Source organism: Megalobrama amblycephala, linkage group LG1, assembly GCF_018812025.1.
Source record: "Megalobrama amblycephala isolate DHTTF-2021 linkage group LG1, ASM1881202v1, whole genome shotgun sequence".
In the NCBI taxonomy this organism is placed as follows: domain Eukaryota; kingdom Metazoa; phylum Chordata; class Actinopteri; order Cypriniformes; family Xenocyprididae; genus Megalobrama; species Megalobrama amblycephala.
The window spans coordinates 63,574,494-63,589,397 of record NC_063044.1 but is presented as its reverse complement, the minus strand read 5'-3'; the positions used below and the strand labels follow the sequence as shown (position 1 = coordinate 63,589,397).

General features: G+C 37.5%; 1 protein-coding gene across 16 annotated transcripts in view; it reads right to left on the bottom strand.

Moving 5' to 3' along the window:
- mapk8ip3 (mitogen-activated protein kinase 8 interacting protein 3) overlaps window positions 1–13,720 on the bottom strand; it is a 36,945-nt gene extending 23,225 nt beyond the window's left edge. For 6 of the 16 annotated variants that reach the window (XM_048208679.1, XM_048208720.1, XM_048208738.1 and 3 more), the window contains exons 1-10: window positions 12,754–13,720; window positions 8,168–8,288; window positions 7,991–8,061; window positions 7,639–7,727; window positions 5,986–6,009; window positions 5,534–5,678; window positions 4,595–4,823; window positions 1,615–1,717; window positions 1,298–1,416; window positions 768–779 (exon numbers count right to left, since the gene is read on the bottom strand). In XM_048208679.1, coding sequence (XP_048064636.1) covers window positions 768–779; window positions 1,298–1,416; window positions 1,615–1,717; window positions 4,595–4,823; window positions 5,534–5,678; window positions 5,986–6,009; window positions 7,639–7,727; window positions 7,991–8,061; window positions 8,168–8,288; window positions 12,754–13,053 — 1,213 coding nt within the window. In that variant the 5' untranslated portion in view covers window positions 13,054–13,720. The remainder of the gene's footprint in view (window positions 1–767; window positions 780–1,297; window positions 1,417–1,614; window positions 1,718–4,594; window positions 4,824–5,533; window positions 5,679–5,985; window positions 6,010–7,638; window positions 7,728–7,990; window positions 8,062–8,167; window positions 8,289–12,753) is intronic. The other 10 variants (XM_048208709.1, XM_048208801.1, XM_048208783.1 and 7 more) reach the window with 4 other exon arrangements.
- Between the last annotated feature and the right edge of the window lie 1,184 nt (window positions 13,721–14,904).

The following is a 14,904-nucleotide window of genomic DNA, read 5'->3' as shown; positions in this document are numbered from 1 at the left end:
ATATTTAAAAAATGGCACCTCTTGTCTTGTCATTCCCCTTTTAGCACACGCAAGTGACGATTCTCTGTCAACCAATCAACGTTCTGCAGTGAGTCTAGCTCCACCCTTTAGGTACCGGACTACTGTGCTAGGTACCCCAATGGAAAGGTACCAAAAAAGCGGTACAGTTCAGTATTTTGGTACAAATCACAACTTCTGACAATCGAAATGGAAATAATTGAATATCATACCGTACTGCTCGGTGGAAACAAACCATTAGCCATTAGTCTGGGACTAGGCTTAAAGGGATAGTTCACCCAAAAATGAAAATTCTGTCATCATTTATTCAAGTTGTTCCAAACCTGTATAAATTTCTTTGTTCTTCTGAACACTAAGGAAGATATTTGGAAGAATTTCAGTAACCAAACAGAAACCAAAAAGAAATTCATACAGGTTTGGAACAACTTGAGGGAGAGTAAATGATGACAGAATTTTCATTTTTGGGTAAAAATATCCCTTTAAGACTTTTCAGTGAAACCTTGGGGTAGTTAATTAAAATTATTCAGTATTTAAATGTATAATTACACTGTAACAAGGACACCGTAAAATAAAGTGTAACCTTTTAATGTTATGTGTTTCTGAAGTATAGTTCAAAGTGGTCTTTAATGTAATATGACTAATAGAGTTTTTTCTAATGTGTATTGTTATGTTAAATCCATGCAAAGATCATGAAGAGCAAAAAAGAATGAGAAATAAAAATACCAACCAATCAGTGATCAGATACACACCTGAGAATTCCCCTAGGGGCGTGGCCGAGAGAAGCACACACGGGAAGGAAGCACAGAGAGGGGTCAAGGGTCAGTGAGTGAGACGGCCAATCAAAAGAAAGATCCACCTTCACACTGAGATAAACAAATCAACAGCTCTACCTTGATAATGAAACAAAACAAATCAGAAAACTGCCAACGTAAATAACAGAAAGTACTCAAACAACTTCATCACACCAAAATGTGCTTAGGGGCAGGAGATACAGCCATGAAGCAAGCGTGATATCCCAAGAGACCTTGCTTTGAGGATACATCCAGCAGTGTGGGCTTCCTGACAAAGGGCATGCAGTTCAAAGTGCAAGGAAGAAAGGCCCTTAGCCACCATACGCTTAGCAATGGTACATAAAATATATTTTTTAAAAAAAGGAAAAACATTGATCTTAAATGCAGGTTACATATAAATCAAGGTAATCTGCATTTATGATAAAGTGTCAATCAAATAATGAGGCAAAATGTTCGATAAAGGTCATAATCTGAACTATGAAACTTACCGAGAAGTTCTGCTCCTGCGTCCACATCGCCGATGATGTCAGACTTGGCGTCTTTGATCTCATGGTACAGAGAGTCTGTGTTGATGCCGAATGCCTCGTTCACAATGCCCTGAGAAGGACTTCAAAGGAACAAGAGTTCTCGTCATAATTTCAGTCCATTATTTCACTTCAAAGCTTGTGTGATTTCTGCTGAATCCTATACAATTACACAAAGCAACTTTCTAAACAGTATTCTTAATGATTTGAAACTGATTTTGATGGTCCTTTAGTACTGTTTATTCACTATTTAATGGTGTGGATGATGTGTATCCATCTACCTATTTCCTCCTCCAAAGATTCGAGGGTCCAAGCGCATTTCTAGCTCTGGTGTTGAGTCTATAATTTCCTGAAATTCTGACCATTCATCACTACTGCCCATACCTACACACACACACACGATTGAAAAGAAGAACACACAATCATTGTCCTGTAAGGGAACATTTGAATTTTGCATTGTTTGTAAATCTGTAGATGTAATCTACACAGAATTGTGTGTTTTTTAATACTTCTATTCAGTATTTCATTAGGGCTGTCAAACGATTAATCGCGATTAATCGCATACAAACTAAAAGTTTAAGTTTGCCTAATATATGTGGGTGTACTGTGTGTAATTATTATGTACATATAAATACAAACACATTCATGTATATATTTGAGAAATATTTACAAGTATATGTATTTATTTATATTTTTATATAATTTATATTATATATAAATACAAATATTTTGTACATAAATAACATATTTCACTTAAATATATACATTAACTTGTGTGTATTTATATATGCATATTAATTACACACAGTACTCACACATATATTATGCAAACTCAAACTTTTATTTTGTATGCGATTAATCGTTTGACAGCCCTTTATTCCATTCCAATCAATAGACCCTTTTCACATTTCCGGGTTCAAGTCATCATAGTTGGGTAAACTTTTATAGCAGTGAATGAGAGACTTCTTTGAATATTTTTTTTGTGTGTCCATTTGCATAAATAGTAAAAGAAAAACTCCACAATAGTGTTTTCACAACTTTAAAAATAGAGAGCGATTGATAACGGCAGTCATAAGAGAGAAAGATGTCATTTTTACCATCACTCCCATAGCCGCTGCATTATAAACACACTCACAGCAGCGTTAACTAGTTTCCCCATTATGTGATAGATGTAAGAGCTCAGATGGCACGCATGCTCATATGTTTTGGTTTTGCCCTGAGATTTCTGAGTTTTGGAAGAATATTTTTCAGTGGTATTCAAATGCTTTTGGAGAAGATATCAGTCCAGATCTTGAATTAGCTTTGCTTGGATGTTCTGACCCTATATTAGCATTAACACATTCTCAGCAATTGTCTCTTATGTTCAGTATGGTGGTAGCGAAAAGGGTGGATTAGAATGGAGACCCTCCCTATAGGTTGTTTTTCAAGCACCTTATTACGACCTATATTTACGTTTTAAAGTCATGCGCCCTCTAGCTGGCGTAAAAATAATGACAGTGTCGTGTTACGTCTGTCATCATGAAATGACGTATGACTGTCGTTACCAATCAAAATGCGTGTGAATTTAAATGCAATGTGTGGACTTTTTACACCATTTCTCCTATTTCCATTTAGCGAAACTCATTTTTTTATTAGCAACTACACCCACCCCAACCCTAAACCTATCCTTAGTGATTTATAGTGCATATACACTTTATGAGCACATGCGTTCCCTGGGATCGAACCCACAATCGCATGATCACATGATTGCATATTGTTATTGCAATGCTCTGCCAGTTGAATTACGCAAAACCCGAAATAAGATGCAGATAAAAGGGAACAATGCATTAAAATGAAAGTGTCCAGTTGTCGATAGGGGCGCAACTTTACTAAACGCTCCTATGAGTCGTATTTAAGGGAAGTGACAAACGACCTATATGGTCGTATTGGTTGGAGGACATGTTGGTTTAATGTTTTGTTTATGTTTGATTACGTATGTCTTTGTTTAACGTGTACATTTTTCATTGTATCTGGTGCAATGTATCAAGGGGTCTCTTTTGTTTTATTCTTTTTTGTGTATAGTATATTTTTGTATACATTTTGTAAGACTTTCATCTGTATTATGTTTATATAAAAACTGTTACGAATAAAAAAATTAATTTTTTTTAATTTGATGCAAATGTAATATAATACTAAGTATAGGGCCCTATCATATACCCGGCGCAATGCGGCGTCAGGCGCGACGCAAGTGTTTTTTGCTAGTTTCAGCCTGACGCAGTTATAATTTTCACATCCTGCGCCACGTTGTTTAAATTGCAAATGCATTTGCGCCCATTTGTGCGCCCATGGTCATGCTGATCTGAAAACGAGGTGCGTTCTGGCGCATTGTTGACGTGTTAATTTTTAGGCAACTGAAATAGACTGCACCATTGACCAACTGAAACCTGATCTAAAGTCAATGGCACAATATATGTTTTGTTATTTAAAGAGCGCGTTAGTAATATGCACCTATAGGCGGGTGCACAACATGCGTACACTCTGCTTATTACACACACAGGGACGCGCAGCAGCTCACAAACATGCCAAATATTAAAAGTAAAATGATTACTATGTAAAAGATTATTATTGTGTGCATAAAGATAAAAATGCTTTGGTGGAATTCGGCTTTTCCCGTAGATGGTCTGCTCGCGCTTTAACCTTGCGTACGAGCAGATCCGTTTCCTCACTATAGACGCGTTCGGTTTTTACACTTGCAAATTCGATCTTGTAAATAGCGAATCCGCCATGGCACGAGCGCAACTGGCTTTTAAAGGGAATGGAAGACGAGACTCTGATTGGTTTATTGCACGTTACACCCAAAACACTCCCATTATTCATTAAGAGAATAGGGACAACCCTTTTAGACAATGCACCGGGTGAGCCGACCATTTTTCCCATCCTTAAACTAGCAAAAGTGGATTCGGACACACTCTAAGTGCACTTGCGCTGTGCGCTTTAGACCATGCACTTAGATCATTAAAATAGGACCCATAGTGTTACAACGTACATCATTTTTTTTACGATATTGATGACCGTTAAAACAGTCTGTGAAAAGGGTCTATTAAATTGATCAAAAATGACTGTTAGAAATATTATTTTGTTCTTTTGAACTTTCTATTCATCAAAGAATTCTGAAAAAATATATCACAGTTATATCCACAACAAGGAATGTTTTGTGAGCACCAAATCGGCATATTAGAATGATTTCAGAAGTCTGCCTCAATTCTTCTCCCTCTCTCTCACCAATGCTGACGTTTCTGGTTTCCTGAGAGACCTGCACCTCCATGTTTCTGCTAAGACGCTTTGTATTTTTGCGGCTCCGCCCCCGTTGCATGTTCAACTCTTCCACCGATACCAGCCCATCGTTCAGAGGGGTAACTGTTGCCGAGGGAACAGACGAGGTGGGAGTGTTTGATTTGCTGCCTGTGCTGCTGGGTGTGGCTGCGACGGAGTCTGAATCTGAGCCATCCTCCTTAAATGAAAGGGAACAACATATTACACACATAAGCATTTTAATAATTAACATATTCTGCTAAACCTCTAAACTTAATCTTCTACACTGTTAAATATGATATTACTTGTTATTTGATACACAAATATTTAGCAAAGCAAAGATATTTTGTCATACAAATTCAAACAACGTTTATAAATGATAAAATATCTGTGCAGTACTACTATATCCTTCGAATATAAAAATATTTATCTTTGAGACAAAAATTCTAGAAGCTGAAATGGCAACACGAAAGGTCCACAGATAAAAAGCTTTGTCAAACAAAGCACCAAAACTCAAACTGCTTATACTCATGATGTGACTTGGGAGAACTTTGGAAAACAGGAAGTGAAGAATGATGTTTTCTCTTCCTTCAAAGAACAGATGTTAAGTTATGTGTGCACAGCAGACAGATGCTTCATATAGGTGAGATTCAGTTTATTCAATCAGCTTGTTTAAAACACATCTGTTCATTTCAGATGGCTAAAATAAGACAAAAACGTCACAGAGCAAGGCAGAGGATGGACGGTCAAACCAAAATCATGGACCCTTGGAGGCCTGCTGGTGTCCATCGAACAACCACCCATGAACCTGATCTCGACACAAGCAGGCTTAAGGGGGTGTGTCTGACAGAATGATGATTATCATGATTCCTCCCCTGGCGCTTCGGGGTGGAGTCATATCTGTCACACCTGGTAGCCAGGGGCGTAGACAGGTCTGCTGAGATCACTCGAATGCCAGACGTCTGACGATACCATTCTAGCCCCCCCAGGACCCCCACGTACCATGCCATCTCCGCCAGGAAACAAACTCAATGATGGGGGGCGCTCTGTTTTACTGCAGAAAAAATAAAGAGAGAGATGTAGAAGGTAAAATATTTCCCACTAAACCAACACTGGCACATAAAAATGAGCAAAAAACTCAGTGGACAGGGTGAAAACATATAAAGACACAAAACCACATAGGAGAAAGAGGTACAGGATTCTCAGTCTCTGACACTAAGACTGCTGAACTGGGCAGGGTATTTGGGTGAATGGGCAGGGGGTTCATTAATTTTTTTATTTTAAAGGAGTAAAACAGGAGATATAAGGGCTGCAGAGAGACAGGGGTTTGGGAAACTGTCAGAGATTGTGGGCAATTTTACCTTTTCCTCCAGTTGTGTCGTTGACTGCAGAGACACACACAGCGGCACACACACAAAAAGAAAGAAGGAAAGAAAGAAAGAAAGAAAAAAAAAGTGAACACACTCACAAACACAGTGACTATACTAACACTGGACATAAAGTCACGTTACATACAGTGTACAGTGTGTAAAAGAATAGAATGGAACTGATTCATGTTGAAAACAGAAAAGTCAGGCGACGAATACAGTCAGTCACAGACGATCCACACTCCAATCCAGAAGGGGGCGTGTGCGGTAATGCACTGTAACTTAACTACTTTAAACCAGTATTAACAATAATCACAATAAGCTCTGTGTTTTGTTACTTTCGATAAGAAACAAAGTGTCATCTTTCAAATTCTGTCCATTTTATAACAAAATAAATAAATGCTATTTTGACGTTCTTTGATGTGGCAAGAGAGATCGCTGTACAGACGCCTCAGTTCAAGTGGTAGCACGGAGCGCAAATGAACGCGATCATCTCTTCCTTGTTAATATTAGTTACACAATAAACGTGAATGAACATCTTGAGGTATGTTGAAAGATACAGTACAACTTACTGAAACATATAATTTTTCATGTAATCGCTCAATCAATGTTTCAACCGTGGAAAGACATCATTAAAATAGCTTGTAAACAATGCCATGTAGCAATATAATGTTTAGTTTTCTCACCCTGCTGTACCAAACCCAGCAGTAATGAGTAATCAGCAGTACAGATTACTAATTCAGCTCAGACATGTCAAGGTTAAACCCCAAAGCTAATTAAAAGCTTTGTATTTGATAAATTAATAATTTAATAATACAGTCAAACCAAAAATTATTCAGACATTTTTATATTTTTGATATATTTTTATTAGTGAGTGCAGGACACTATAGTTCATTTATGTAAGTGAGGATAGCAAAATAAAGTAAACTGTGACATATTATACCTAAAAATTCTTCATACAGTGGACACTTTGACCTAACCAACTGTATTAATTAACAAAATGTTCAAAGTGTCTGAATAAATCTTGGTTTGACTGTATATATTTTTTTAATTATGTTTACAGCATTTGAAATCGTGGTTATTCTTAGGCAAAAGAATCAGACACGAAAAAAAATCAGTTCTGACTCTCTCACAACTCTGTACCAAAATTTGGGCCTGTAAGTATGTCTGTGAAAATGTTTAATTAGTTGAAATCAGCTGACTCTGTTTAAATGAAAATAGAAATGTGTGAAACCTGAGTAGATGTGTGAATAATCGAGTATGACTATAAGCCGGCCACAACACTAGATCTGACTAAGCAAGACATGACAATCTGTCACTGAGCATCATCACCCAGTGCCTAGCAACACTGTCTCCAAGACAACTATTCCAATAATGGGCCATTTTGTATCATCAAAATCTAAACTATTCCAATACATACATCCAAACTGCAATACAGAGCCATAGCTGATGTTCCAAAATAAGAGAATACTAGTTTGCAGTTTGAAATTCCAAAATATAAAATAAACTGGTTACCCACAAAACATGTTACTTAAAAGCACAAAAGAAACATGCAAAACACAAATGAATTCCAATGCACATTCCAAACTCTTGATTTAAACAAAGGCTTGGAATGGCTGCATCATGCCAATTATACAAGTTACTCACGTCCGTCCGCAGCCTGTGGATTCGGACTGGTTGCTACCTGACTGTTGCATCTTTGAGCGCTCTATGTGTTCCACATATGTCTGTATCATCTGGAGAAAATAAAATCAGTGTCATTGTATGCTGACATTTTCAGGAAGTGGAGCTTTGTATTTGTAACTTTTGAGTTATTGCTTATAATGAAATGAATGGAAACTTCATGGAAATTCATTGGTCCTAATGTGAATTTCCATGAAGTTTCTGTTCATTTTCCATAGCAAAAAAATAAATAAAAAATTGACAAAGATCATAATCACAAAGAGCAATTTTTAGCTGATAAAAAATACAAGAAAGCAGAAAAGGGGGTTATTCTGACCTCTGTATGTCGCTGGTGAAGGGCGTTATACTCTTTCTTCATGTCTGATTCTCGTTCTTCCAGACGAGAGACTACAAGAGAGGGAAACACAGAAGCATAGAGAAAGATACTCAAATCTCTGTTTGTGTCAATGTGTGCATAGGAACGAATGCAGTTCAATGTAGTGCACAGGCTCACTCTGGTCAGAATAGTTCTTGGTCTTAAGCTCCAGTTGTTTTGTTTGGAGCTCCAAAGTCTCCACCATGGACTGCAACTCCTTCTTGTCTGCCTCCAAGGCATCTTCAAACTCAATAAACTTCTGTTAAAACAAACACACACATTCACACATGGTCAGATCCTTTCACTTACAGCCTGAATCAGGTGAAGGCCTGAAATGGATGGATGGATGGATAGATTATGAAGCAGAACAGCACAAGGTCAAAGAAACATTTGGAGAAGGGATTGTTTTTTGAATACAATACAGTCAAATTTACACACACAACCAGTTACCGGGTACATAACACACACATACACACACACACACTCCAAGTGCAGTGTGTGGTGACTTTGAGCTGCAAGGATTTAAGTGGAACACAATAGGCTCTTTCTGCAGTGCGGCCCAGCCACAGACAGCCTCCTGGAATTCAGTAATCCCAGCACTGCAAAGAGAGGGAAAAACCAAACACATTCCATCTAACACTATAAACTTCAAATCCCCCTTCAATAAAAACATCACAGAAGGTCGATCATGTCATTCTAATGGGTTTTTGACTGATAAAGTCATTTCTGCAGTACTATATATGTCCCATATCAGCAGCATGTCTACATTTGGGATTATATAGATGTTAGGATGTTATGTAAAGATTTTTATAGTGTAATCCCAGAATGCTGATTAGAGTTCTGACTATTCCTTGACATAACAAGATCCCGCATTCAATACTAATACTGCAGTTTAATCGTAAACAGTCATTAAAGGTGAAGTGTTTATTTTCGCCGTTACAAGATTCACCAAATAAAATGGACAAAAATAATGTGTGTTTTCAAACAGGTCTCCCCATCTATCATTGGTTGAGCTGATGTTGCCATGGCAGGCCGGTTCGGATGCCCAAACAAACTCAATAACGTGCAAACTCTTTTTATCTTCAAAGGTGCAAACCTTTGAAGATAAAAACTTCTTATACCTCATGCATGTCATAAATAATCTGTATTCATTAAGCTGTTATACTGTAAGATATGTCAGTTTTTATAAAGCTAAATTACATCTAAACTTGCATGTTTATTTTAATGATGTTTAATTACAGTCATTAGACATTCTGATTTCTCTCATGAGGTTTGATAATTGTATTATATCAAGCTGTTTTACATACACAAGTTCAATGGGGTTCTATATAGAACCCTAAGGTTCTTGACTCAATTTTAAATAACGCTTTATGCCAAAAAAGCTTCTATATAAGGAGAAATGTCTTAAATGCTTGCACTACACTTTCATGTTTAACGGGTTAGTTCATGTTTTTCCACGTGATGGTATGTTTACAAGCTGTTTAATTCATATATTTAATCAAAATAAAATTTTCCTTACAGGGGGGGTCTAATGCTATTTCATGTTTTCTGATTTATTTACACTATTAAAGAGTTGCATTCTCATGCTAAACATGGCCAAAGCTTCAAAACATGACTTGGACGTATGACATATGAGTATTATTGTGCCAAATACACTCCTTCGGATTCTGATAAGTTTCAGAAAGTTTTTTTCAAGTATGGCCCTGTATTAGGTCATAACGAGCGGAATTTATTTATAATGATGTCGCAGCTTGCAGACGATCTCTACGCAAAAGCTGCACATGCTCTGCCCACGGCATGCCACCAGGAGCTCAGCTTTTTTCGGAAAGAGTCGGTACAGCGCATATATCTTTTATAAATATGATAAAACTAAAGACTTTTCGGAGATATGAAGGATGCAGTACTACTCTACAGGTACTCAAGATTAACATGAGATTGGCGGAAACTGTGTGTGTTATATACCCTTTAAAACAAAATGTATTAATTCAAAGTAATCCATAAAATGATCCCTTGATGGAATCCCCTGGCCTAAAAGGTTCTATGAAGCACCTGACAGAATCCTTTAAGGTTCTATATAGAACCTTTTCTTGTAAGAGTGAGAATGTGCGTTAATACAGGCAAGTGAGGTGAATGTTCTCACTGTGGCCATTATATTCTGCTGCAATAATCCCACAGGATGCGAAATTGGAGAATGCTGTTTACTCCCTCCCTCTCTCTCTCTCTCTCTCTCTCTCTCTCCATCCCTCACTATCTCTCTCACTGTGCTTTCTGTCTGTCTCATAACATGAGAATCAGGTTACAGCGTCAGCCAAGCTCCTTCTATGAGACAATTGATTACCCATAATCACCCCCCGCCCATCATCCTCCCAGTTTTGTCCTCTAGACCCCAAGCAAATAAATCTTTGTGTTGCTGCATTAAAACATGAAAACAGAAAATAGCTATTCCTAACACTTAACTATTTTTATTCAATGAATCATATTGTTTTAAACCACAGACTGTTTCTTTATGCAGTATAAACAAGCCTGCTACATGCAAAATTTCCAATTCCCTAAAAATCTATTATTTTTGGACAGGAACGAAACAATTGTGAAATGATTATATAATATAGTTTATTATATAGTTTATAGTACTATCGTAAACATATTTTATGAGAGCATATATAATACAGTATAGAAATAAAACATAAGAAAAAAAACACACTATTTAAAAATGCTGGTTCTTTGGAATAAAAATCATACACCAAAAAAAAAAAAAAAAAGGAGAACAAAATAAACTAAAAGATCTAGGCAGAAGAAAAAATAGACTATTACACATGTGCATGAATCGACGTAGCAAATCCCAGCATTCACACTGTAGAAACTGTACACACTGTGTGAAAGTAACCAAGTAATAGGTGAGAAGCAACACTCCATCACATCAGCACATGTTACTTCTCTGAATCTAAAAAACAGCCTCAATTTTCTCTTATATGTAGCCTACTTCTTTCTGTCCTCTGGTAAAATAATTTTCCGCTCTATCATCACTCTCCATTTTATTTTCACACACTAAATCTTTACAATTACAACAACGACTTCCGCTTAAAGAGGAAACACGCTCACATTTTCATTACAGTCTACTTGTACTTTAAACTCTGATATAGAGCTTAACACAACAAGAATGCCAATAATGCTCTAGTTGTGCAGTCGATAATATAGTTACATTTGGAAAATGTTTTTGCAATGTTAGCATGTGGAGATGATGGGTCATAAAGGGCATCTGTTCCCTGTAGCTGTCTGGTCATAGTGGCAGTGCCTGTGCTGATGCACAAAAAAAAGATTGTCTGCATATGATTTATGTACAAACGTGTGTATGAGATAATCTTTTACATAGGATTTAGAGATTTATTTTCAGCATGCATAGGCAGAGCAACACATACAATTCATTATGGGATAAAACGGAGGGATTTCTGAAGAAACTATAGGGCACATGACAGGACTATATTTGGTGGCTCAGGTTTCTCAAGTGGATGTCCCAGGGTCAAGGGCAATGAATTGACCAGGTCAAACAGATATTACAGCATAATTACTTCTCAAAGAGCAGCAATAATCGTTTACAACATCAGTTACTGTGTGTAAATAAAACAAGAAGGTAGTACTTAATGTGAATGTGCATAGGTAGAGGTTTTATCCCTATAAAGCCAATAAAACTTTGCTTGAAACGTTGCAAACAATATACTACATGCCTTCTGCCATCTGATTGATAGTTCATACTTTTTAATAAGTAAAATGCCTTTTAGTATAATTCTAAAAATTTACACTTTCAGGTCATGTTACACATGCCTTTTTGCTATCATTTGCATGTTGCATCTTTAATTATTTTTATATAAAATAAACAATTACTTTTATATTGTATATCAAAATGGACATTTACTAGATTGAAGCAACATAGGTTTACTTGATTATCTATAAATCTTTTTTCTTTTAGAAAATCATGTTAAAATGTGAGTATCAAATATGATAAGGCTTTTTGAGGAACATTATATCTGAACGTTTATTTGTATATTTGAAGACTTCAGATGCAAAAGCCTCTAAGTGCCGTCTGAAATTTTCTTCTAAAATGAGCGTTTAGGTTCAGTAATTTTACTTTAATGGCAATTAATAGGTCATTTTCATTGCCATTAAAGTGAAATAACTGTACATAAACATACAAGCTTGATAAAACTGCTAATTTTAGAAGAAAATTTCAGACGGCACTTAGAGGCTTTTGCATCTGAAGTCTTCATTTGTATATTGTATATATCTATCATCATTGTATTGCATGCTTTATATGTTTTGTCCCATACAATTAAAGAGCTTTGACCATAAAACTAAGCATTTAAATGTCATCTTAAGACATATTATTGGGAGATATAGAGTGACAGCTGATATTTATATGCATTTTATGTAGTCTGCTATACTCAACTTTTTCTCGGTTTGGGCCTCTGAATAAAACTGAGGTGTTTTTTCCTCCTCAGAAGTGAATTCTCACTATATCATCAACCAAATCAACCAAAAGCCTGATGTATGGATAAAAGATAGATTTTTCCTACTATTATGTCAGGATTTACAGAGTTGTCAATGTTTACAATGCTCTTGTAAATGTCTACAGACTCAGTAATGGTCAAATGATGAAAGTCCCCTGCTTGAATACGACACTGAATGAAGGGGTGTGTAATGAGATAATATTATTATTTAGCCTAAGTTACCTCCTCCGCCTGTTTGCGCAGCGATTTCTCCCGTTCATACTGCGTGATGAGCTGCTCGTTGTCCTCCTTGAGAAGTTCCAGCTCCACCTCATGCTCCTGGTTCTCCGTCAGAACCGAGTCGAGGTTCTCCAGAACATTCACCACCAGCGGCATCAGCTCCTTCACCACCTCCTCATCGTAGCTCTTGATGAGGCGCTCGAACTCCCGATAAATGCTGCTGGCCAGGCCCGACACCCGCTCTGACATGACAGACACGGCCCCATAATCGTCCTGGTACACCACCTCGTCCAGCTCCATCATCTTGGCGGCGTTTGATCGAAGCTCGTTATTAGAGAAAGAATAAATAAATCACCGGCGACACGACACGAAATGGCGAAATGTTTTCTATGAATTCATCACAATGTCATCAGGTGCACATGATGCCACTGCGCTCCACGGCCCGGTTTCACCGGCAACAGCCGAATTTCGGGACGTACGAACGTTTAATATTCAATATTTGTTGATCAGACGGAGCGTTCGCGAGGGGACGAGCCCTCTTCCCCGCCCGCGCTCTCCTGCGCCAGTGTCGGCAGCACGATAACACGCGCCTCGCTACCGCCCGATTATTCCCCGGTTGCGTCTGTCTCTCCGCTGCACTGGAGCGAAATCCATCGCATCACATCACGCCCAGCGAGCGTCTGTCTGACGACGCACCTGCCTCTCAGCAGCCGCAGCTCGCGAGCCCAGCCATTGCTGGAAAAATCAATGGAGGAAAATAAATAAATTAATTAATTAATTAATTCATAAATAAATACGGGAATAAACGGCTACCGTGCGATGTGCCTATAGGTTGTGGCCGTCATTGAAAATCGGATAGTGTCTTCTAGCGCTATGTCAGATCATTTTTGGCATTAGAAATCAGTCCGGTGGTTGACAGGGCGGCGGGGGTTCGTGATGCTGTTTCCGTCGGTGACTCTCGCAGGCTGATGATGGAGGGGCCAGCTGACGTCACAGCGCCTGCATGGAGCAGGCCTGAATAGTGATGTCTCATTGCTGCTGTAGGGACATCATTAAAGACATTATTTATGGCCACAGTTGTGTTATTGTTATATCTAATATATCATATCACGTAAATAAGTAGGCTATTAAATGTAAACTTTAACGCATTAGTAAATATATCTGTTCTTTTTTCTTAACTTATTTGGCTAGTTTTTTTTAAATGTATTTTTTAACGAGCTGTCAACACTATTAAATAAATCAGGGGGCCAGGGAATCATACATAAGGTCACTTTCCTAGTTGAAGATAATAGGTTTAAGGCATCTTCATAGAAGCAATTTTTTAGAGCCGACCGCAAAAGTTCTGGCCAAACCCATCACAGATTGCATCATGTTGCTCACAAGCCCCCACGCGTCTTTAAATGGCATTGCGATTAAGTCAATTGTCAATGCAATGCAGTGCCCCCTCTCTGTATGGCAAGCCGTTTTGACTTTTATTCATTCTCGATATGAATTCTTGATATCAACAATATCAGTTCTTGATATCTGGAATAATAATTTGCACAGTTTGGCATGATCCGATCTAAGCGATCGTTAGATTTAATCATCATTAGCAGCATGATTTATTGTAGGCCTAATGCTTTTTCCCTCAGTTGGTCAGAACAAAAGTGGCAAACATGTTACTTACTTATTCAGATGATATTTTCCAGTGAAATTCTTACATTGGTCATACTTTCAAGACATAGAATCTGTGATTCTGAAGCACAGTATCCACACCGGTGCGGTGACTGACAGCAAACATTAGATTCATCTGCGCTGACGAGCTGTGCCGAGGCACAACACACGTACAGATAACTGTTCCGCATATGACTGCAATTGCAGGTTTCAAACAGAGATGGCAACAAAGAGGAAAAATCGCGGACTGCAGCTTTAAATTGAGAATTTCAGTTTCAGATGTTTCAAAAGTAACCTTACAGTACAAACATGAATTGTTTGGAATATATATATGTATATATATTTGCAATGTGAATTTATTTTATAAAACATTTTTTCAACAACAATATGAAAATTAAATTAAATTAGCATAATACAAATTCTCAACATAATGTAACAGTATTATTGCTTCCAATCCAGCTGTTTTTATGCATAAATTCAAAATAGAATATAGAATATTTT